Source organism: Polyodon spathula, chromosome 14, assembly GCF_017654505.1.
Source record: "Polyodon spathula isolate WHYD16114869_AA chromosome 14, ASM1765450v1, whole genome shotgun sequence".
Classification (NCBI taxonomy): domain Eukaryota; kingdom Metazoa; phylum Chordata; class Actinopteri; order Acipenseriformes; family Polyodontidae; genus Polyodon; species Polyodon spathula.
The window spans coordinates 8743542-8769337 of NC_054547.1; the positions used below are offsets into that span (position 1 = coordinate 8743542).

A 25796-nucleotide genomic window follows, 5' to 3' on the forward strand; every position below is an offset into this window, starting at 1 on the left:
CTTGGTATAGAAAATGGCATATTAGATATTACAATAAAGCTTCCTTAGTTGATTGGGGATTTGCAATGCATCCTTGGCTTTTAACACCTGTGTCTTATCCACACAAGAATGAAGAACAGGCGTCAAGGACACACAGCGATGCACTAGGAATATGATCGAGATCATTGACATGGATTTTGCCTAGATGTATTTGTAATGTTGTCAGACTCCCCCCACACTTTATGTACAATGTACACTTTCACCTTCACACGTTTATATGCATATAAAATGTTATAATGCTGTAAGTGGTCCGTGGCTACTTCTAATCATGTTGAGTTTATTTACCGAGGAGGCAAGCAAAGAGTACCAGAGAAAATGCATGATTAGAGGAATTCTCTGAACAATTACCTATAAACAAACTGTGTATTGGGTAGGGAGTTCTAACATGGCATACATGTGTAATAAATAACTAACAACTAGAAACACAATGGCACTTGAAACGTATGTATTTATAGTCTACAGTACTACAATACATACAAAAATAGATTTTATCATGAGAAAATAAATTCCAACCAATATATATATATATATATATATATATATATATATATATATATATGAGGCTTACAGTATTTTTTATTTTTAACCACAAAGTGTGGCAAAATATCTCCCCAAATGAGGGTAAATGACTAATGGCATTTAATTATTTATTTATTTATTTTAATCCCTGCCGTCTGATTTTTACCCACACACCAGATAATCGTAAATCAGCATTTTATATGTGAAGTGTTCTAAATAAATGCACATTCTGCATGACAAAATGCACAATTTTAAATGAAGTTTACAAATTATACACAAAATAGATATTCCCTTTATTTTTTATTTCCATTTGTTCACTAGTAGTTTCCATAACAGCGAATTATGCTTCCATTCATTTTTCTTGACCTTGTTAACATGAATTTTGACTTTATCAAGTCTTTGAGACAGGAAGTGATGTATGTGACCTGTGACAATTAAGCTTTTTAACAGGAAATGCTTTCATTAACGACCTCATTGACTCAATTTCAGAGCATTAATGGATTGATTTAATTAACACATTTCATTTGAAAATCATTTGTTACTAAAACTCTTGTTACTATACCACAAGCTCAATACAGTAACACTGTTTTTTGAAAGTCCTAGAAAGTATAGAAGGCAGAGAGGCAATATGTTACAGAAATGGGGCCATATGTTCATAATGAAGTTCTCTTGTAAATTTGGACTACCTACAGATCTGGTAGCTACTGACACTAATTAGAGTCTTACTAGTTGGTCAGGGTCAAAGGTCATTTTATATAACCTGTCATGTTTACCAATCAGAAGGCTGGTTTGCCTCCTGGGGTTCATTAGTGGCCTGTTGGTGCCAGGTGTAGTGTGGGAGTGCTTGCATCTGCAAAGCTTTGTGGGTTTTATACACAAAACCTGCGGTGATGATTAAATATTTATTTTTAAAAAATATATATATATTTAGTACTTTTGTAATGGAGTAACAGTAATTGCTTAATGAGTCCAAATCAGGTTTTAAAATTCTTTTTCTTAGCTCTTATTGGGACTTGCAATATTAGTACGGTTTCTTTTGTTGGAGATCCTATAGTACTACCTTGTTTTTTTCTACTTTTGTTCAGACCACACAGAGTTGTAAATGAAAAGAAGCTGTGTCCTGGTCCTAATAATTTCATGTGTGGTAGTTCCAACTCACTCCGTGGGACAGTACAGATAAAAGAAAAAGCAGCATCAAATGTTATTCACGTATCCCTTTTTTTTTATGTTTGCTGAACTGATTGCTCCAATTACTGGATGGGCTGAGATGAGCCGATTGGCCTCCTCTCCTTCATAAATGTTGTTAATATTTATTATTATCATGTTCTTTCTTTATATGGCTCTGTGCTTTATTGGAGTTTCAATGAGAATCTTAATTGCTGACAGCGAACAGGCTTCCTCATTCGTTTGTATAATATTTAACTAAATGCTTCCAGTTTTACACAAGCCAGTTTTTGGAAGGTAAGTAGTCATGATGTTTACTCTGGCGTTTCTGAGCTCCTGATTGTGTTTTTCTTTGTGCTATCAGGAGATTCCTGAAGATTGCGTGCCTGGAAGGAGGGCAGTGGGAGGAGGGGGGCTGCACCCCAGTTGTTTGTACTCCCCCTCCCCTGGTGTTTGAGGGCATGTATAGCTGCACCAATGGTCTGGGGTTTGACAGCCAGTGCACCCTCAACTGTCCTGACCCAAGCGAAAGGGTAAGATAAACAATAAATGAGGTTATGACTACACTACGCTCCTGTTTTCTATTAACTTCAGTAGCATGTTTGACATGTATTATTAGCTCACTTTACTACTGGATCTGGAGCACAGAGAAACATTTAAACTGATATATTTGCATTACAATTGCACATTTCCTTGAGCCGGGGAGAGGTGGTTTCAACAGCACAATGACTAAGACGAGGTTGATCCTGCCTTCAATGTAAATGGCCAGTGCTTTGAAAGCACAGAAGTGTCTTTACCTACTAAAGCAAAACTCCTCAACAGGATTTTAATTGAACTTTGTTGTCATTTCACCTTGACGAAGTAACTACAATTATTGGTGTGTGTGTGTGTTTCTTTTTGACAGCACACAATTCGCTGCACTAAAGAAGGTGAATGGACTGAGGAGTTCAAACTATGTAAAAAGCTGCAGGGAGTGTGCCCACCGCCTCCTGAATTGAACCTTGTGGAGTACAGCTGTGAGCAGGGATACAGTGTGGGTAAGTGCAAGGCTTGCCTTCTTTAAGACAATCGTTATTATAGATCTGCAAGTTTAAAACTAGAAAGGTTAATAGTGTTTAGATAATAGACACGAAAAACACTGTAAGCATTGTTCTCTTAAACAGTTCTCTCTCTGTATAAAACAGATGAACTTCAAAGACTGTAGTATTATCTGATATACCTGTACAGGGTGAATTTAATGTCACTTTGTGAAACTGCTGCACAGCAAATAAACCTGGCATTTGAAGGCACCATTCAATGGGCAACAAGAGCCTACCAACACCAGCTAGAGTTATAGAGGATGCATTGTAGCTTATGTAATATTTATTACATTAATATTAATGTTGTGAAATTCTAGCTGCTGTATGTTACCCATTGTGCGTCATCTCCCTGAGTGACCCAGTGTTACTTCCCAATAACATCACGGCTGACACAATGAGTCATTGGATGCAGCCAACACAGGTTGAGGTAAGAGGAAAATATACATATGCATACAGGCCTTTCTTTTTTTTATTCAGCACCTCCCTGCATTATTACCTTCCCCTTACTTCCAATGACCCTGTTTCTAGACCCTGAAAGGGTGAAAAAATAGACCACTGGGGGTACAATTAGTTGTCATCAACTACTCAGAGCATAACTCTGAAGACGTATAAGATCTCAAATGATCCTTTTATGGGGGACAAACAGCCTAATGAAATTTATTGATACCCAGTCAATGGGAATCAAACATAAATAGCTTTATTTGCTGAACTACTATTGGGTGACCTTTCAATGTGCTAGAAGGCTACGGCCTCTCAAATCAAATATTTTGGAACTGAATTTCATATCGTTTGTCATATTTCTGGCCTCCTGTTGCCAAGGAAGGGATAGCATTACTTCAAAGCTAGACAGAGTTTGCATCCAAAGCTTTTACCACCTCATGTTCTGAGGGCCCAGGGGAGAGTTCATTTACTGCCTCTGGTCATTCGTTGTTTGACGAACGGCTTATGTTGTAAATCAGCATTTTAAAATGAAAACAAAAAACAGCACTTTAGATTAAGGACTATTGGAAACCCATTGGCCCCGTGAGGATTGTTTGATTACGAATGGCAGGGTTCCCGATCTGCAAGATATCATATTTGTTTAAACAGCTTTGTAAGGCTGCAGAATGCGGTCTGTGTGGTTACTGTTAAACAATGAGCAGCATGCCGCGCAGACTACATTGGTAGCATGCCATTGTGTACTGTGGTACTGGAACTTGATACCTGCTTCATGAAAACCATCCACCGTCTCCCAAAGTCGCTGCAATGTTTATGTTTAAACTACCACTCTTGTGATTTATATGTCACCAGAAAACCTCAATATACTGTAATGACAGCCTTATTATGCACAGTTGGGCATGCATTATGCACTATTCCTTATATTATTAATAATTAAAAAAGGCTACAAATGAACAGCATGTGTATATGATATTTGTTACAATGCCACACAACCAAACACAATCTTCATAAACCAGTTCATTGTGAGGCTTAAATTTGACCTAAAGAAACAGTAGGTGTATTACATCTAATTTAATTTTGCTTTGTTTCCTAAATTACCAATTTTTTCAACAACTGTGTCTTTATAACATGTTTTGTTTATAATTGGTAATGTGGACTACTTTGTGCTGCCTCTAATTTCATTCATAATTACAATTTACCACACACCAAACGTATGTCTTTGAAGTTGTAATGTTTGCTGAGGATACTCAACTGCCCACACATGCCAGTATTATATAGGATTGTTTTGTACCTATTTTACAAGTCCAAAAAATGTAAGTTAATTAGTTCTCTTTTTTGATTGTATTTAGAGTATTGTGTGCACAGGACTGATGAGATGGCACCCGGACCCAAGCCTCATTCACTGCATACAGTCCTGTGAAGTAAGTCAAAACTACATGTACTCTTTAAAGTATTTTAAAGGTGGATACAGCACTTGATTCTCAGCTGTAGAATGGGTACAGGTGTCCATTTAGGGATACAACTGCAGAACCATTTTGCAGAAGATATTCGTACATTTTTCAAAGTAGTTCAATAGACACTTGCCAGAAGCTGAAGGATGCATTTTCTCAGTTTCTCAGTGTGTGCTCAAAGATATGCCTTTCCCCCTTGCCAATATATGTCTTTGGCATGTAGCAACATTTCTCACCTGGTTTGGCCTTCCACAGACTCATAGGATTGGTGGTATCCACGACTGGAAATACATGGGCTTGGATTAAACTAAAGTTACTGTCAACATTATGTTTTCAAGTGGTCTTTTGCCTTCTCAACAGGTGACCACCAGGCCTTACATGGATTATAATAATCATTTTACATGTAGGAGATCACAGATACTTTTAGTCCAGTGACAAAACTTGTGATTACATAGTTTAATTCAGATTTGTTACTGCAATGAACTGTGACAGCTAAATACAAAATGCTAGTCCCTATTTAATCTGTTGCAGTATGTCTTAGGAAGAATCAGAATTGGAAACAGTCATGTGCAAGGAAGTAGGATAAGGTTTTTTTTTTTTTTTTAAAAACAGGGGGGGCAGTTTAATTTTAATTTCTGTCTTGGGATCATCATGCATAATTAAAATTAGCGGTACATATACAAATTCTAAAAAGAATATTTAGAAATAATATTTAATTTGTTGAACATAAGTGCTTTCTCAATGTCTATAGACTTTATAGTTGAAACATTTTTCATTTAATTTAGAAAGTTTCTTTTAGTATTTCTAAAGATACTCAGGTGCAATAACACCTTGGCTCGGAAAGAGAAGTGAGGCTCGTCTTTCCCTTTAAATCATATTTATGTATGCAATGATGTTATTATATATCTGGAATAAATAACTGTTCTTCTGTATGTTCTACTTTGTTAGGGATTTAAAGAAATATTACATTGTAATGAATGCAGTAGCTCATTTTGTAGCACAAGATGGTTCTCATAAATTTGTAGTTCAATAGATATATTTGCCAGAGGATGAAAGTAATGTTTTTTTCTCAGTGGGGAGCTCATGGAGACACTAGATACCTTGCCAATGAAAGTTTTAGGGAAACATCTGTGTTTCTTAACTGGTATGACCTTTGTAGGTTCATTGCATTTCCAGCACCCATATTCAACTGAAGTAATTTTCCTAAATGTAGCGTATTTTAACAATTTCAGTGATTTATCATTGTTCAGTCATCGAAAATTGGTAGAAGCATGATAGAAAATGGTGGCTCTGGCATTTGAGAATCTGTATCTCTGTGATAGAAGTGTGGGGGTAGTCCAGTGATTGAGATCGAAGGAAGAGACATGGAAGCTGTATTCAAAACACTCCTCAAGATTTATTTTTGTACAGGCAACAATGCATGGTGGTGTAAAATAAAGAAATAAACAATGAGCAAACGAAACTCAAAACAAAAGGGTCTGTGAATACGCTGTGCACCGCTCTCACGAAACAGAGAGGTCCTGCTGACAGACAGTTATACTTTTTGTTGGGATCTAAGAATCCCGAAACGAGTCCCTGTCCCTAAGGGAAAATGATCAAATGCGGATCCTGGTTCCACTTGCAGCGGTCAGAAGTTAATGATGTTTCATTCTTTAGTCTTTATTCTTTATTTTTGCTCCTCGGCACGGACAGATTTGTTTTGGCTCTCAGCGGCTCCCTTTTGAAGCGAGACGCTCCGTCTGAACACGCCCACCAGCTGGTTAATGAACCACAACCGCCCAATCCTCGGCCACGATGTTTGTAAACAAAACAAGGCTGCAGTGCGTCACTGGCTGAGCATCTCGCTTTTTCCTGTGGACCCATGTGTGCGTTCCAGAAGCCTGAGGCAGTATGTTGTCCCTGTTACAGGCCCTTTAAAAATATTTTTCATTATGTGTAGTTAATTCTTACTGTTGTTACTCTGCAACACAGAAACTTTGTTGATGCAGCAAATTTCAATGAAATGTTGTTGGTTCTGGGCAACTACTGTATGCAAAGGTTAAGGTTGATGTGAACTATCACTATCTCTGCCAGCTATATCTACATGTCTTCCAACAATAATAGGTATAATCATTATTAAACTTAGGTGAGGTCATTAAAACTAAAACCAGATGTACCCAAACATCAGTCATAAGTCTCACCACAATAATATTGATCCATTTAATAGGTGCGGTCCTACTCATTTATGACTGTTAATACAAATTAATACTTGATTATGTCAAGAAACATTTTGCCAGGGCAAGCGCAAATACATTAAAAGCATTGCAAGCGCACTGTTAAATTGCTCTATGAGCTCCAGAAAAGCTCCTCTGTTTACTAACTCTGCCCACTTGTGGCATCATTTTCCTATCCTGTTTTATATAGTCCTAGGACTGATACAAGGACATGACGTGTTTGGATTTATTATTTAGTCATTTATTTATTATGTATATTTTGTACAGATTTAATTTTTAAATAGAGTTTAACTTTAAACTGTTGTCCTTGCTTCTCTGCCCTGTCATATCCATACTTAACCCACTGTTTTCTTTTTAGCATGACTCTTTTATCCAGAGCAAGTTCGATTTTGTTGTTTGAAATTAAAATGTCATATAATTCTCCTTTTATATACTTGCTTGGCACATAGTTTTTATTATTATTATTATTATTATTATTATTATTATTATTATTATTATTATTATTATTATTATTATTATAGTACTACTTCTAATCAGGGTCTGTACACTATTTCTAATAAAAGGGTCTATTAAAAGACCCTTACAAATACATCACAGAGACTATATGTAGTATACTCTAGAGATATGTAGGCGATAATATAGAACGTCGAGAAGCTAAAATTTTCCTGACATAGACTCAAAGGCTCGTCTTTGAAATTTTAGTTTATTATTATTATTATTATTATTATTATTATTATTATTATTATTATTATTATTATTATTATTTAATTGTGCAGTCATATCTTTTATTTGAGTGAGTCTTCCACCCTCCAGGGCTCAGCGTATACTGCAATTGGTCAATATCCACAGGTGTTTGTCAAAGGTATCCATCCCAGTGTATACTTCTGTTACACACATTAAATGGTGATTTCTTGTTTCTTTGAAAATATATATATTCAGGGCTACAATAGCACAACACAAACAGAGCAGTACGAAACTGTAGCAAGCTGAACTGATGGTTTTTGGAACTTTTTTTATACTAGAAAACAGAAGAATAAGGGGATTTTAGGAATGTACCATCTACATATATTTACCATAAATAAGTAGGGGTGTTTATTGGAATGTACTATATTCAACATTAATTGTAGGGTGTTACGCTTCCATTAATTAGGGTTTGTAAGCTTTGCATGAGCATACACACACACACACACACACGGTATAAATCTATTCTCCAGCAGTTTACAGGATTATATTTTTAGGTGCCCTGCCAAACGGGCAAACAAACATTTATACATACTGTGGCGGAGGCGGACAAAAGAAACACACCAAAGTCAGTTTTGGGGCCAAAATAGCGGCAACAACAACCACTGTTATGGGCAGTCGCTGTAATGGTCGGCGCTTTAATGTCCCTCGTGGTGATGAATGCATGGTCTTGTATTCGTGGTGATGTTGTGATATGCCCTTTTGTGACTAACCTCCCCTGGTGGCTGACAAGTGTCATCACTGAATGAATTGTTTTAGTAACTGGTAGCCCTTTACTTACTGGTTAGTGCCTACATCTGCAATATGTGTACAGTTATCCACTCACTTTGTCCTGCACAATGCACTGAGCATTATTCAGTTTGAAGCAGCCATTGTTACATATATGAATCAGTCCTTACAAATTCTGGCATATGCTTGGCCAAAACCTCATCACAAGACCAACAATAGATCCAACTACAGCCCTGATGACGCTGTTTATGGTCAACGTTTTTTTTTTTTTTTGTTTGTTTTTTTTTTTTTTTTTTTTTTTTTTTTACAAACTCCATCAAATTGCACAATCATGCTTAAACAAATATGGACTGCAGACCTTGGCTCATAGTGGGAAACTAAAGGCCCCTCAGGAAGAACTATAGTTACCTGCGCCTTCGGGCATTACAGTTCCCTGTTGGTAACTACAGTTCTTACCTCAGGGGCCATAGTTTCCCACTATGAGCCTCCTCTCCAGTCCATATTATTTATATATATATATATATATATATATATATATATATATATATATATATATATATATATATATATATATATACACACACACACATACATTAATTATACATTAATTCGTATTAAATAATTTATTTTTAAGCTTCTAATTATGTATACACACACATATATAAACTAAACATGTGTCTGTGAGAATGTGAATAGACATTCTGTATTTCTATAAAATTTTACTTTTGATACATTTTTCAGACCTCTGACTATAAAAGCACCGAGTCTTTAAGACCCCACAGTAGATTGATGTCTAAATATTATTACTGGATTAAGCCTGCTTGCAGAGTCACTGACCTGTATAGCTGAACTCTCCAGGTGCTTTATATTACTGAGGCAAACATGTCAGGTCGTCCCTATGGGATTTCCAGTAGCTTTTCCACAAGGCCCCGTGCTGCAGTGATTTACAGTCTCTGCGATACAAACTTAAAAAATAAATCATAAAGACTAGAGGCCAGAAAATCACGTCATATTCAAACAGAGCTGATTGGAGTGAAATCCAGGGGCAGTGCTGGAATCTGGTGAAGCCGAAACCACAAGGGCCAGATCAGCTCTTAAAAAATGAACAAACATGAGACCTTATCCTTCCACTGTTGGCAACACAGGGGGATGTTGTAAAGCATTGGTACAGAGCTGGTGTATTTCTTGTCACATGGCAGGAGATCATTCACCCCCAGTTAAGACCTAGGGTAGTACACCCAGTACTTTATATTACGTAGTCCAATTTGTATTGGCATGTCCATATTCTGGAGTTTACATATGAATGTGAAGGCAGCTTGTCCCCAGGGTAATGCAGCGTTTATGATTTGTCCTGTCAGAGCTTTTTACTAAAAGCCCCATTAAAAAATCTTCAAGGGCAAAGTATATTACAACATTTCCAGCATGGCTAAAAGGGAGCTTCAATACTTTTCATGCTAAGCTGAATTTCTTTGTTCATCAGCTTTAAGGAAATGTTACCAAGAGTTGAACAGATCAGTTATCTAGATTTTTTTTTCAAAGAATTCTGGACTTCTTCTATCCTGAATTGTATTCCCAATTTCCACCCACAATACCTACAGACATCGCATACTGTTGCATTCATTACATGTAGCGGTAATGTACTTACAATATAGGTTAAAAGTGGAACTCTCAACATAAGCCAAAGATGTATTACACATTTTTAATTTCTACTGAACTTGTACTAGTCTGCAGAACATATTAATTTACTGTGCATCTTCAAAATGACTACCTTAAAGAAATATGTCCTGGAAACTTAAAGCAAGACCTATGACTGCCACAAAAGAGCACCTTACCAAACAAAATGGCAGCACTTCATCCCAAGCCTGACTGGTTTTAGAAGAATGGATACATAAACCCTATACTTTACACTACAGACAGATTCGATTTACTGTATATTGACAGTAGTAAAGCTGGCATATATAAGCTATGAGTAAAGAATCTTTAAATTGCTGTGGTAACATCACCCCCAGTTATATATGTGCGCGCAAGGCACGACAAGGTGTGGGATATACTCTAATATCCACACGCTCTGGGTGCGTTATAAGTGTCTGTGTTATCTCATTGTATTTGACCCTTCAGTCCTGCTTTGGAAATAAGATGGAATCCTGGAAAATCAAACGTTAACATTTATTTTATAATATTTTAGTATATATATATATATATAATATTATATATATATATATATATATATATATATATATATATATATATATATAAGAGAGAGAGAGAGAGAGAGAGAGAGAGAGAGAGAGAGAGAGAGAGAGAGAGAGAGAGAGATGATACGGTTCATGTGTAAAATCGGCCAATCTATAAGCATTTTAGGTGAATTCGGAAATAAAGTAACATCAGGGAGCTTAATGGCAAAAAAAAAAAAAAAAAAGATTCTGTAAGATCTGTTTAGTACTTGGGTAAATTAACTTTTATTTTTTTTTTCTTAAACTCCAGCCTTAGGATTTATTTTGTATTATTTTATTAATCTTTCTAAACTTCACTGCATCCCTTTTTGCATTATTATTATTATTATTATTATTATTATTATTATTATTATTATTATTATTATTATTATTATTATTATTATTATTATCATTTCATCATCATCGTAGTATATTTATTAAGTACAAAAATCGTTCTGGTACATAATTACACAACCAGGATATATGTCTGTACTAATCTCTAATCTCTGAGTCGTCGAGTCACCAGTTAGATTTTTAAAAATAATATATACATTGTATATATATATATATATATATCATATATATAGATATATATTTATATATATATATTATATAAATCTCATCTCATTTCATTTGTGTGGTGTGTGTAAATATGTACAGTAAAAGTAACCTGACACTGTGGTGTTGTATATTATGTAAAAAATTGAAAAATATTTCATTTCATATCATATCATTATTATTTTCGTATATTTGTCGTCTTAATCCGTACCCAATAATATTTCTGTGTAATAAATAAAGAATGGACCCATATGGAATTTTTTTCCAAACGTAGGTTATATAAACAAAACCTCACTTGGAGAATCTCTTGTCTTAACTACCAAGTACTCCATATTCATTTTATTTACCTAAACCTCCCGCAGTTAGTGTAACTTTCCTGCCAGCACCGCTGCCTAAATTTAAAAGCCAGAGGTATAATTTGCAACATTACATTTTTGTTTCATAACTGTAATAAAAACTGAAAGCTTTTGTCTACAGAATCCTACACATGTGTAGTACGTGTACAACCTTTAAAACACATAAAAAAAAAAAAAAAAAAATATATATATATATATATATATATATATATATATATATATATATATATATATATATTAGATATAACCCATTTACTTCTTTGAATGAACTTCTTATAACGTACGTCCTTAAGGGAAATGAATGTAGGAAAACAAGGCAAAAGTCTTATCAAAAATCGTCTTGTTGGTGTAAAATCTTGTGATGAACAAACATTTTGTGAGAAACTAGAAAAAGGAGGAAACCTTGTCAGATCTGGAACCATCTACGGAACACTTAAACTCGGATAAAAACTTCTTCTGTTACCAAAATACTTCTCTGACCTGCCAGACAGTTTCTTTTTCCCCCTTATTCTCATCTGTTGCTAAGCAAAACAGTTGCTTGCCACTGGAGACGTAGTGACAACATAATAAATTACACCTCACCATATGTCTTTGAATGTTCCTTAGTAGACCCTATCCAGATGCTTTCTGACAGTAAGGGCTGGTAATAGGTTGTACAGTGATGTAAGACCTACATTTACTTTTAAGTCTTAGCTCTTTGTGAAGTATTATTCTATTCATTAGTCTGTTATTTCAGTGTGTCAATTTGAGGATGGGTGGTGCGGTTGGGGATATGTTCTCTTCTGTGTCAGTGGTTTGATCCTAGCATTTGTCTTACTCAATTTAATTTGAGAGGACTTACAATAATAAATAATTTGTGTTTGGCTAAGTGTGACAAATGTCCATGCATGTTAGGAATTTCTTCCATAACTACAGAAAACAATTAACGTGAGTTGTGCCAGACTCTGTCTTGTGCTTGCCGTTATCAGATTTCTTTTAATATATTTCATTAAGTCCATCGATTTTTTTTTTTTCCTGGAATTGCTGCTTCCGCGTTTTGTTCAGACATGTTTTCTTTCTCGTGCAGCACAGGGAATTTGGAGCAGCACTCTCATTGAAGGACAGAAACTGCACTCCCTGTAGGATTCCAGTCTTTCTATTGTTTAGATACATTATAGATATATTTTGACATGTTGACAATGATTTCTCGCAAATTACTTTTTTGTTTTAGGCCAGCAAGTCTAAAGTAAAGCTGGAGGAGCACTTGAGCTGCCCTTTTGATAACACTAGAGGCCCGATATTCGTCACAATCCATTCTGCGCTGCGCAGAAATAAAATGTATGCTTCGCACAATATGGGGGAGTGGCCGACAATATGTGTGATCCTGGTATATTCGAACGTATGTGCCAAGCACAAAACCAGGTTTGTGACACACAGAATAAGGATTGTAAAAGGACTGCGTTAACTCCGCGCACACTACCATTCCAGCACTGACTACAAACAGGCAACAATGGGAAAGTGGGTAGCATGCAGCGTGTCCGACGACATGTGGGTGTGAATGATGCAAGGCACACCCAGCAACAGCAACCCGCAAAGATATGCTGAAAGGGTGCACCGGTCTCGGCACACGTATGAGGAGCTCAGCAATGAGCAAATCGTGTCCAGGTATTGTCTCGACTGCTACATGCTGCATGATGACCTGGCCTGAACAAACCTGCGCAGTCATGTCTTGTCTGAGCAATTGGTAGTGTCTGTCTGTCTGTGTATCCTGGCTACTGGGACCTTCCAGAAGGTAGCAGGTGATATAGTGGGGATCAACCAGTCAGCCGTGTCCCGCCACCTTGACCAGTTCATAACTGTGTTGCTGCGACGTGCTGAGGAACATATTAAATTCCCCAGTACCAGAGCAAACAGTGAGGAGATAATGCAGGGTTTTTATGAGGTCACGCACCTGCCGCGTGTGGTAGGTGCAATTGACTGCACCCATATTGCTATCCGGGCACCTGTTCCGTTGTCCTGCTATCAGGATTTCATTTGTATTCAGAATAGTGGGAAATTTGAATAGCTATTGCATGCCACGCAAACAGGGTATTCTGAAGGAATCCGTCCTTATTCTGGATACCAGTATTCCGAAAACGTGATACTGAATACCCACTTAGTATTAGTATACTATCGGAATACTAGCCCTTCTAGACACCTTATTCAGAAGTTTTTTCTAGACACACGAGTCGTCATTTTATAATCTATAATATATAAGACGACAAAAACTGTGCATAAATATATTAGTACTTGTATGACCCCAAACTGGTTGCTAACTATGCAATATCTTCCTATTTTTTAAAAAAAGTTTTTTGGTAGATCAACAGTCAATACCAGGCAGGATATATATATATATATATATATATATATATATATATATATATATATATATATATATATATATATATATATATATATATATATATATATATATATATATATATATAAAAAAAAAATGAAAATGCATTGCACAGGCAGAGATTGAACCCGATACCTCCAGCACAGCTGCTACAGCGCCGATCAGCTATACAAGAGAGCCGCGACCCCTACAAGTGTATCAATGTTGTTGTGTTGCATCACCTACCAGTCCTGACCCCTACCTGGTGCATGCTACAGCCTACTAATATGTAGCATTGGCTATATAATCTATTTATTTTATTATCCTTGTAGTCACATTGAGATTAAAACCTATTTTACGAGTGAGACCTAGCCAAGCATGTAGAAGTAAGTCAATGCACAATAAAATACAATTAAGACACAGGCAAATCACATTTAAAACAATAATCAAAATACGCAAAAGTAGTCAACTATTTAAAACAATTACAACTCTCAAAATCATGCATGAAATCATGCAGTTTACTCTTAAATTGCAATAAAGATATCTGGGTCTGCAGCTTTAGTTTGGACTCGAACTCATTCTAGGACCATGGGGCATAATAAGCAAAGTATCCTTTACCAGCCTCAGTACTCACATTTGGGATTTTAAAATGCAAGAAAGAATGAGATCTGAGGCTATGGTTACTATGGGAAGCTATAAGGTATTTATTTAAATAAGTATTTTCATATAATTTACATTGAATAGCCTTATATACCAGAATAAACCAGTGCTTCAACCTGCGTAAAGCCAAAGACGTCCAGCCTACCAAATCGTATAATATACAATGATGAGTAATAAATCTTGTATTTGTATTGTACCTCAATGCTGCATGATATAGTGAGTCCAGTTTACCTAAAGTTGATGGTGATGCAAACCTATATACTGCATCACCATAGTAAATTTGCGGCAACAACATACAAGCAATAAGCCTCTTTTTTTTTGTTTCCATAATAATATCCATATATATTTCCATATATAACATGTGCATATCATAGTGACATTTATAGCGTATTCCCATGCCCAACAGACAAGTGTGGAAACATTCATTCACCTCTGTCCAGCACACTGCCTTCCTTCTGTTCCTTTAATACGGTCCTATTAGCATATGGTAATGCATCGGTAAATAGAAACATGAGAAGCAAATGTATTCCAGGTGGACATTCAATATGCACATAGCGCAATCAAATTTGAATTGGGTGAAAGCCCTAATTTGTCTGAATATACTAATATCTGCGCAATAATTGCGATGCGCTAGTTCCAATAACTGTGCACTGCTAGTTCCAATAACTGCGCACTGCTGGCTCAAATAGTATCAAAGTAACATTCCACTCTGGAGTTGGGTACGATAGTACAAACGTACAATAATACAGAACCCCCCCATCCGCATACACCGGATGGGCGGATCAGTTATGTGTTTTATCACTGGGTATTGCATTGATATGATGGACAGCGGTAGTGTGTTTATATATATATATACATATACAGTTATATGTGTTCTTCACTGCTCCACAGGCATATCGGCATCCAACGTGTACCACCAAAGCATGGAAATGTAGATTGAGAGAAGGATGAAGAGGGGAGGGCTGTCCTGCCTGTTATCTTTGTTGTGTGTTGCCACACATCTGTAAATTAATTGTATAAATACATCATACACCCTTCTTGTGGCCCTTTGCTTTATTTGGCTATTCCATGGGTTGCTGTGCATTACGGGTGAGGGGTGGACAGCTGCAGTTAATGTTTTTCTAAAATCAGACCGGTGATACGATCAACTAATGAAAGACCTGTATTTTCTCTGCAGCAGTCCAATCATAAGTTAGCTGAGGCGGGACAAACAGTTCTGTTAACTGTAATTTCTGGCCGTTTTTATGCAGCTGTCCAGTTTGCTGAATGTAGGTGTTGCTAATTGTGCACAGACTGTTCATTTATTGAGAAATCATAGTAGGTTACAATTAACATTTTAGGAGCATATTTAGAATTAATTATGATTCTTACAAAAAAAATTGCATAACGAAAAAAAATCCATTCTGGCGACACTCAAAACCTTACAAACTGGGCTTAATCTTGATGTTCAAATGGGTCGAATGAATAACATAACACGTATACTGTGTATTGTGTATATAAAAATGCTTGATTGATGTTTACTTTGCGACAGATCCAAAATAAAAAGCGTTTTATTGTATAAAATATAATTATATATATCATATATATATATATATATATATATATATATATATATATAGATATATATATAAAAAAAAAAAAAAAACATTCAGAAAAAAACGACAGTATCCAAAGAATTTTTTTAAAATTTTACTTCAAAAACATACAGCTATGTCAGATCAGGTGGCCTTTAAAGACACCTACTCAATACAGTCCATATTCAATAAAACAGTGGCGTTATCGGTACATTAATTTGGAAACTCGGCGCCTAGCTATAGAGCCAATTGTGTATTTGAATGGTCCGTATGTATGTGTGCACAATATATTGTGTGGTCTCGTCTGCTGTCATATCGGTACATATTGTGGCAACACCAATGATAGAATCTTGTCACATTACTAATGGTGACTGTCCATCATTCTGCATTCTCGCTTGGCTGTTGTGTGCAGTTGCTATATTGGTAGTGAATGTGCAGACGGCTTTGCGAGGCACAAACAGATTTGCGAATTGCTCAGACAACTGCTATATTCCAATGTCTCACAACTGCTTTGTGCCATTTTGGAATATTTCTCAAAGCACAATTTTTTTGTGAGGCACAAATTTAGCGAGGGGATCACGTGAAGATCGAAGATCGGTCCCTAAATCTGCAGTATATATTTTTAGCCAATCATCTTAATGCAAGATGAACATGTCATTGATTATCCATTTAATAAAGCTTTCATGACATACAGGACATTATGTACAAAAAATGCATTAATAAAGACTTCTTGTTGACTGTTCTTGTCAAGTGTTAATTGAAGGTTTAAGGTATAATAGGAGGGATACTTTAAATTAGTTCAGCATTACCTTAGTGTAATATTATATGTATTTACAAGCAAATTACAGACACAATGTATTCATCTAGAATGTGGATGGCCAAAAGTTATACACTACCTATCAATTTTAGAATTGAAACATAATAATAACAAGACTATATGAACATAATTTAGATCCTTTATGTAACATCATGTAATCAACAAAACTACAAAATTATATCACAGAAGTCTACAAGAAGCAATAATAGATGAGTAGAGTATTTCATGTTAGATTTCAAAATGTCAATATTTTTGTCAGTTTTTGGAAAACTACAAGCGGTACGTAATTCAATATGTTAATGTAACATTATTCAGCAGGTTTCATTTGACTTTATGAAGCAAAATGTATAGTTAATTCTATTGGGTGATGCAAAACTTTTGGCCATAGCTGTAGGTAGCATTAACAGATATTTCTATAAGATTGCAATAATGGTTAAGTCACCACAGTGACAACGTACATGTTTTTAAGATTCCAACAGTAACACTGGTATCCCAGAAGTATCAGATTCCTAACAACCTGGTGATTGTTGTTAGGGAGTTAATTGTAATTATTGTTTTGTGTTTGTTTTGAGAATTTGACGCATTTAATTTAACTTTTCTTTGAGCAGATCCCCATCTTTGTTCTGGCTGGGAGTTTTACTGGCATTGTTTGTGGCAGTCTATAACATGGACAGACGTCTTGGTGATTGTTGCTATGGGGGTTAATTGCGCATGGTAGTTGCAGAAATAATTCTGTCTTGAGGTTTGACACATTGCGTCAATACTGATAAACTGACTCTGCATTGTTTTGCAGATGGTTTTAACTTTGATGTGTTTTTTTTTTTAATCTTCCTTTGTAAAGCTCTGTAAGATTAAGGCATGGTTTCACAATTGTTGCTATGGGGTTAATTAGGTTTGTAGAAAATATTTAATTTTGCACATTTGTGACGTAGAAAATGGGTGGTTTCAAAATTCACTTTAGAATGAGGAATAAATTAGCCTTGAAGGCTAGAATGGTAATTGGTTGATACACAGCAGCTGTTTGTAGATTTTTTGTTTTATTCAGGGGGCATGAACAAGGGCTCCTCTCTCTACTTCCTTCCTACCAATAACAACTGCTAAACTTCGAATTCCCCAAAAATAAGAGTTCGACTGAAATAAATGTAAATAGTTTTTTTTTTTAAAGCATAAAGGTTGATTTCACCCATTCTCTGCTTAAATTGAAAAATAAAGATTAACAAAAAACTGTAAATTCTTTCTAAGATAAATGTCAATATTAATCGTCGATTTGGAAAAATAAAATCTAATACAATAGTAGCAAGCCTATTTATAACACACCATTTGTTGAGAACCTTTGGACTACCCATGCTATAAAATCTTTTATGACTTTCAAATCTGTATGACTGGCAAAGGGAAACGTCAGAACTTTCATCCCTCATTCAGGAAACTCCATTGTAGGGCACTATCACATGGCATAGGATCGTGAAACAATCAGATAGGTGTTTAGCAATACAAAAATAAAATAAAAGGAAAGGAAATCAAAACATTGATTTAAAAAAAAAAAAATCTGTACATTAAAGAGTTCAAACAACAAATAAAGGCATTTATTTGCAGTAAAAATTATCATGACATGGTCAGCTGCCAGATGGTCTTGCCCTCTAATCTAATCTCAAGTTCTGGCCTTTGACTGATTAGGCTAAAGACTAGTTTTATCTGTAGAACGACTGTCCTGAATATCATTAAACTTCACCTGAACCTAAATGATCAGTACTGCCACCTGAATATGTATCCTGAAATACCTACACAAGATGTGCTAAATCCATGTCTATTTTCAATCAGTTCTCAGTCTCCACTTATTTTATTCTCTAGTTTTTAGGGTATGCAGCAAGAGTGAAAGATGAAGTTTGCAAAACTCATTACCACGCAGTTCTTTCAATGTCAGTCATGTTTTCAGTTTTTCCACATTACAAGGGCCTAGGAGTTTGGTCAATGGAGGATATACCACAGTCACAATGACAGCGGTTTCAGGGTGTAGAGTGTGGAAAATGGTAAGGGCTCAGTGTCTTGAGAAGCAACAGAGCATGAAAAATGTGCAAGTCACAAAGTCTGTTATAGGCACTGGCCACTGTAGATTCTCAGCACTAACACAATCAAAAAGGCAATTAGAATGCTTAGGTATATAGCCAAAACTGTAGAGTACAAATCAAATGAGGGTTATGGTTAAGTTTTATAATTCAGGGGTGAGATTGCACTTAGAATATTGTGTACAATTCATGCCACCACCAAAATGCAATTGTGGTCCTGAAGAGAGCCCAACAAAGAGCAACCAACTAGTCAAGCTGAATAAACTGGATATATTATATTACAACAAAGAATAATTAGGTGGGACTCCATTGAAGTCTTAAAGGTCTTTAAAAACGATTTGACAGTTAACCATAACCAATAGTTTAAACGCAGCACAGAAACCAGGACCAGAGAACACAGGATATTAGGTGGAAATAGACTTAAGACAGAGGATAGGAGACACTTCTTCTCACAGATGGAGTGGTGAGGTGTGACCAGGATGACTGCAGTCGTGACGTCAGACCTGGAAGAACAACACACAGGACAGAGACATAAACACCAACATTAACACACTACATAGAACATAAAACACTAAAAAACAAAGGGGAGGGACACTCTGACACATGAGGGTATGAAATAGGTTACCTAGTCATGTTGTTGATGCTTAATCGTTGGGAACCTTTGAGAACCAACTTGTAATCAAATGTGTTGAGATCAATGAGATAACAGGAACTGGATGAGCATCGGTGAGCTGAATGGCCTCCTCTTGTTTGGAAATGTTCACAGCATCTCAGTCCAGATCTTAAAGACACCCCCTGCTATTTGGTTCTCTGTATCAGATTAATGCTCTGAACTGTGGTCGTTGTCCACTGTGGATTACTGAGACAATATTTTGTTCCATATTAATATAGTTTTAGTATACAACCTGTATATAGGACTTTGGTCTTTGTGTTTAAATGTTCCACTTATGTTACCCTTATTAATCTGTAATTCGTCTTCCAAAAAAATAAAAAAAAAAAATCTATCAAAAGAACCATCAAGCACAAAGGGGTCTAACCTGTTATAATGTTTATCTAGCGCAGTTTCATTGCCACCAATGTAAACAGTAATGCACTTACATTTGCAACATGATCTATGTCTGTTTCTTTATTTAGCTATTTTAATACCCTTACATTTCTGCACAAATGAGGTAAGTCACAAAATCTTGAAGATATTTTAAAAGTTTTTATTTCTGTCACGCCCGAGACAAGAATTACATTTCAATTTCCATTGAAATGTTTTCCAAGTAACCTTAAGATTTTCATTATTCCCTCAGCCTTGTCTGGTAGGCTGGGATTTCTGACAACTAGAATTAGACTTTTCCATATTATTTACTCTCCTATTCCTTTTCCTAAGGATATAATAACCAACTGTATTATTTTCATCTCTTTGTCTAGTCCTAGCTCTCATTAATGAAATAATAACCCAATGAACATTATCACTTTATTTGGGCATATTAATGTCATGGTGTGTAGTGGTCTCTTTTGTGCTTCATTGCTGTTACGGTATTAGTTTTATATTGGTTTTGTTATTGTATCACACAGTTTAAATAAAGGGTTTTATCTACAATGATTTTCAATTCAGGCTAATTTCAGGCTGTTCTGGAAAAAATCATACCTGTCAGATCTGTTATCAGAAATATAGATTTAATTTATCTTGAACATTTTTCTACAGGCGTTATTAATTGTGAAATGTTTATGAAAGGTGCTTGTTATTGTGTTGCCTGCCATCTGGTGATGGTATTTAGTTAAAGTATATTGTCTGTCATCCAACTGTGAACATCTCTTTTGACTTGTCTACCAAAATGTCTTAATGTAGTGGCTTTGGTTTAGCTGCACTTGTGATAAAACAACAGATCAAAGTACATATCTAAAGTGCAAAAACAGAAATAGGGTTGCAATTATAAACACTTAGTTAAACCTACACAAAACAGATACTGAAGCATTTGATACAAATTCAATATTGTTTATACTGATTGCAATGCACATTTAAGATATATCATTTTCATTTGAATGTTGTCTTCAACAAGTCCTAGCGCGCAGATGATTGCACAGCTGTTAAATTAGCATTGTTTTGTTTCATTATGGGAATATATATATATATATATTATATATATATATATATATATATATATATATATATATATATATATATATATATATATATATATTTTTAAACATGGTTCACTACAAAGGGTGAGTTTGTTTCAACAGTCATGTGTTTCTACAACATCATGCACAGACGACCTGAAGACTGCTGTGGAAGCCATGAGCATCTAATAGATATGCCCATTGTAACCTCTACTTCAGACATGCATGGTAAATGATGACTTCCACTTCAGTCTTATAGTAATGTATTTTTGTACTTGGTGAAAGCATAAGCAAATAATAAACCAGCATGGAATAATCTTTGTAAATGGCAGGGACACATGATGGTTAAAAACATGGTAAATACTGGCATATATGACTATTTCCAAGGGGTTTTAAAAAGGGAAAGATCATAGTTTTATGTACCCGGAACATTTTTCATGTTAAAATTATATGTTGGATATACAGGTCTGGGAGAGCAAAGTTTTAAACTGCCTTGCCTGGATAAACCTAAAACATTAAGAAATGAAATCAGAATCAGACTTGGCAATGCTTCAGGAAGAACAAAAAATCGTCTCATCAGCTGTTACATTATTCAGGGAAGAGGATTCAGGTATAGCCTGAACTCTTTGACCAATATTGGCAGTTTCTTGTTCATACTGCTGCTTGTGGACATCCAGAAATGTCACATTAGTGGCCACAGTGGAAGTTAATGTAGGACCAGCCTTGCTGAATTCCTAGTCTGAGTTAAATGAACTATGTATCTGTTAATGATGACACTATGTAGCACAATTTTGGTTCCTGGGTAGTAAGTGTTATTTCCTAATTGCTTATGCCTCAAAAAAGTATAGAAAATGGCTATTATTCCCCACAAACTTTGCTTTTGTGACCAGGATATTTTGAAATGTACCTATTTCCAATGAGAAAACGGGCGAATTTGTGTCTTTTCGTTCACATAAAGTCAGAAAAAAACAACATATGAATCCAAATTAACATGTATTTATTCTAAAGTAATACAAAAATGACTACAAAAGATTTAGAAGTGAGTAGTTTTTCGAGATTTACGATTATACTGTAAATCACTTTCACGAATCAGCCCCCAAATGTAGTCTCCCATCATGTTCTCGTTATACTGTCCTTGGTAGCGGCGTTCAAAGTCCAGTATATCCTGGTGGAAGCGCTCGCCTTGCTCCTCCGAGTACGCTCCCATGTTCTCCTTGAATTTATTAAGATGAGCATCAAGGATATGGAATTTGAGGGACATCCTACAGCCCATTGTGCCGTAGTTCTTCACCAGAGTCTCAACCAGCTCCACATAGTTTTCAGCCTTGTGATTGCCCAGGAAGCCCCGAACCACTGCGACAAAGCTGTTCCAAGCCTCTTTCTCCTTACTAGTGAGCTTCTTGGGGAATTCATTGCACTCCAGGATCTTCTTTATCTGTGGTCAGACGAAGACACCGGCTTTGACCTTTGCCTCAGACAGCTTAGGGAAGAAGTCTTGAAGGTACTTGAAGGCTGCCGACTCCTTATCTCTGACAAATTGTTTCATAAGGCCCAATTTGATGTGCAGTGGTGGCATCAGCACCTTCCGGGGGTCCACCAGTGGCTCCCACTTGACGTTGTTCCTCCTGCATTCTTGCCAGTCCGACGTTTGGAAGGGTCCACCATACAGAAGTAGCAGTTGCTTGAATGGTCAGTGGGTTCCCGCCAAATTCTTGGGATAGCGAACTTCATGGCTCTCTTTTCCCCTCTGTACCATCCTACAAAAATACATTTATTTCACCCACGACTAATGTGTAAGAGATTCTCGCAACATTTTACATAGATATTTTTTCAATAACATTGAAAATTGTAAAACATTTTAAAATTAAAAACTTTTACAATTTAAAGTTTTTTAACACATTTTATAACATAAAATTCCGAGCAACAATTGTCTATCTTACCTTCCAGAGTTTTTTTGCAGTGCTTGCAGGTGAAATGAGGTGCCCAGGGTTTGTCTTGATCCCCGACAGGCATGCCGAAATATGCCTTGTAGGCCTCACACATCTTAGCAGATGCTTCCACAGAGTACTTTTTTGCTCTTGTCTTGATAAATTGGCCACAGACATAGCAAAATCGTCTGCCGGATGCTTGCAGCCTCTTGATGCCATCTCAGAAAAATGCAGATATGTATCCACTTAGGCAGCTGGAACTAAACTGAACTGGTGGGCTTAAGGCCCCTGTATTTATACTACTACTTATATTACTGGAAAGTTCTAAAAAGTTCTATAAGTTACTCCAAGTTTGCTCAGCACTGAATCTATCTGGAATGTTCTGGAAAATTAGGTAAATTTCAAAATATCACTGTCCTGGTCACAAAAGCAAAGTTTGTGGGGAATAATAGCCATTTTCTATACTTTTGAGGCATAAGCAATTAGGAAATAGCACTTACTACCCAGGAACCAAAAAAAAATCAAAAATTAGTTACATGGTGTGATTAATACCTGCGATAAATTTAGATTTATGTTTATGATTTGGCAACATAGATTAGTGATGACATGTCCCCAGCTGTCCTCACCGTTCTTGAAGAAACATCACATGATCAACATCACAACCTGTGTGCGTTAATAACTTGAACCATCAGGTCACCTTGTTCCGTTGTGTTTTCTTAACCATAGGGAAAAAACATTAACATATCACAACCCTTTAAAGACAAGTTCCAAAAGAACAGAAAAAAAGTTATTGTTAATAGGATTTGACTGCAATGATTATCTTATATTTTATATTTTGGCTTAACTGTTTGCTGTTAACAGAATGAATTAACTTCAACAACATACATTTTAATCCAGTTATTCATGTCCCTATGGGTTAAGTCTACTTTTTGCAATAATTCTCAATAACATGTGAAATGCGTAAAATATGTTTTGTGTAAGTCAATGGGAAGTGATTCTGGAGGGTTTCCCATATTTATTAGCTAGCTGTGGTATCTTAATGAACATATAGTTTTATTAGTAGAAGGTGTCCTTCCCAGGCTTATTCAAATAAGGGCTCATTCACTTGTGTTTCTCTAGCACTATAAAACAAGGTGTTGTAATTCAGTTGATCGATTCTTCTAAAATATAGGCAGCCAATGTTGGGGCCACAAACTATCGTTGTATACCTACACTGATGGGCCAAACAATTAGAGAATAATCTTAATAGCCACTGTATGGCCACTGTAGCATTGTTCTAGGTTGTTGCTTATTGTGACCCTCTGTGGCAGGGTGCCCCGCCCCGTGTGTATTTTGTGTTTTATGTTGTCTGTTATATGTATGTGTGCATTGGTGCACTGAGTGTGGGTTATCACAAGTGATTTAAAATATATAGTTTTATTTAGGCATGGGGATTGCACAATCACTCCACGTGCAGATTAAAGTAGGTATTAGTATGGAAGTACAGGGAGATCAATTAGTTCACGTGCAGATGTACTGAGATTCCAATTAAATGATTGATTATCAATCGAGTCTCTGTACAGCTGCATAAAAGATGCAGTGTTTCACTCAATCGGCGATGGGTGTTCAGTGAGTGAAGAACAGGAGAGAGAAGGAGAGTAACGTAAAAACTAACAATTGCTACTCATGTTGACATAGCTCAGCACGATACTTGTTTTCTTCATGTCCACTGTTTGTTTGTTTGTCTAGTTGTTTTGTTTAAACATTTTATTTGTTAATTTACAATAAACCGGCGCAACAGCGTGTTCACTAAACAGACTGTGTTCATTTAGTTCCTGGCGTGACATCACCACACAAGCCTTTGTGTCACACCCTCCCATCATTGTTACTGAATAGTGGCACTCACCCAACCAGTACATTGCAGACTAGCGGATTTTCTCTTTTTACATTCTACAATGTTAAACAGAAAGCCTGAATATATGAAGCATTAAATACGATTTATTCCCTGTTTTTTTTTTTTTTTTTTTTTTTTTTTTGATTAGCCTTTCCAGGGTGATGGTTGGTGTGACACTATAAATAACCGGGCGCACTGTCAGTATGATGGAGGGGACTGCTGTCCTTCAACACTTTCATCTAGAAAGGTAACTGTCATGTTGCTGATGTTACATTACTACTTCATCTGTGTCTTCTAAATATGTATTTATTTATTTATTTATCTACATTTTTTTGAGATGTAAAGAACTGCAAACATTTCATTTTGTGTGGAGTATTAAGGCAGTTGTAATTGGATAATTATCCAGCAGATGGCAATGGTGTATATTTCATCTGAATTTATCATGGTGCCTTAAGCCTTTGGCACCGAGCCATTCTAACTTCGGTGCCTAAGCATTAGTGACGTGCTCTCTCTTCCGAGACGTCTCAGAGCAAAAATAAACCGTGGGGGAAACAAGTCAGTGTTTATGAGCCATTTCATTGAATAAGGCTAGGTAATAGAAATAATAAAACTGTGTCCCTACATGCACATTTGCATGCTACACATCAACAAAGTGACGCACAGGAAACCCGTCTACCAGCGCATGTTTTGAAGTTTTTATTGAGTCACACAGCTCCGGCCACAACAGAACAGACGCCTGATCTACAGCTCTTTTTGAAGGTAATTGTCTCTGAAATTATAATTCAATACACAATTTAGATTCAATATCTAAAATAAGAACTTGAATAGTATTTCATTTTTTTTTCTTTTTCTTCAGACGCTTGAAAAGGACAAGAGGCTTGTGCTATTTACGGTACACATACCCCTTTAGTCGTTT

The 25796-nt window shown here is 36.0% G+C and overlaps 1 protein-coding gene across 1 annotated transcript in view; it reads left to right on the top strand.

The window, feature by feature from the left end:
- Window positions 1-25796, top strand: part of pappa2 (pappalysin 2) — a 78632-nt gene that overhangs the window by 46057 nt on the left and 6779 nt on the right. Inside the window, exons 18-22 of the mRNA XM_041269637.1 lie at window positions 2087-2255; window positions 2627-2759; window positions 3119-3228; window positions 4589-4660; window positions 25029-25127. Of these exons, the coding sequence (XP_041125571.1) occupies window positions 2087-2255; window positions 2627-2759; window positions 3119-3228; window positions 4589-4660; window positions 25029-25127 (583 nt within the window). The remainder of the gene's footprint in view (window positions 1-2086; window positions 2256-2626; window positions 2760-3118; window positions 3229-4588; window positions 4661-25028; window positions 25128-25796) is intronic.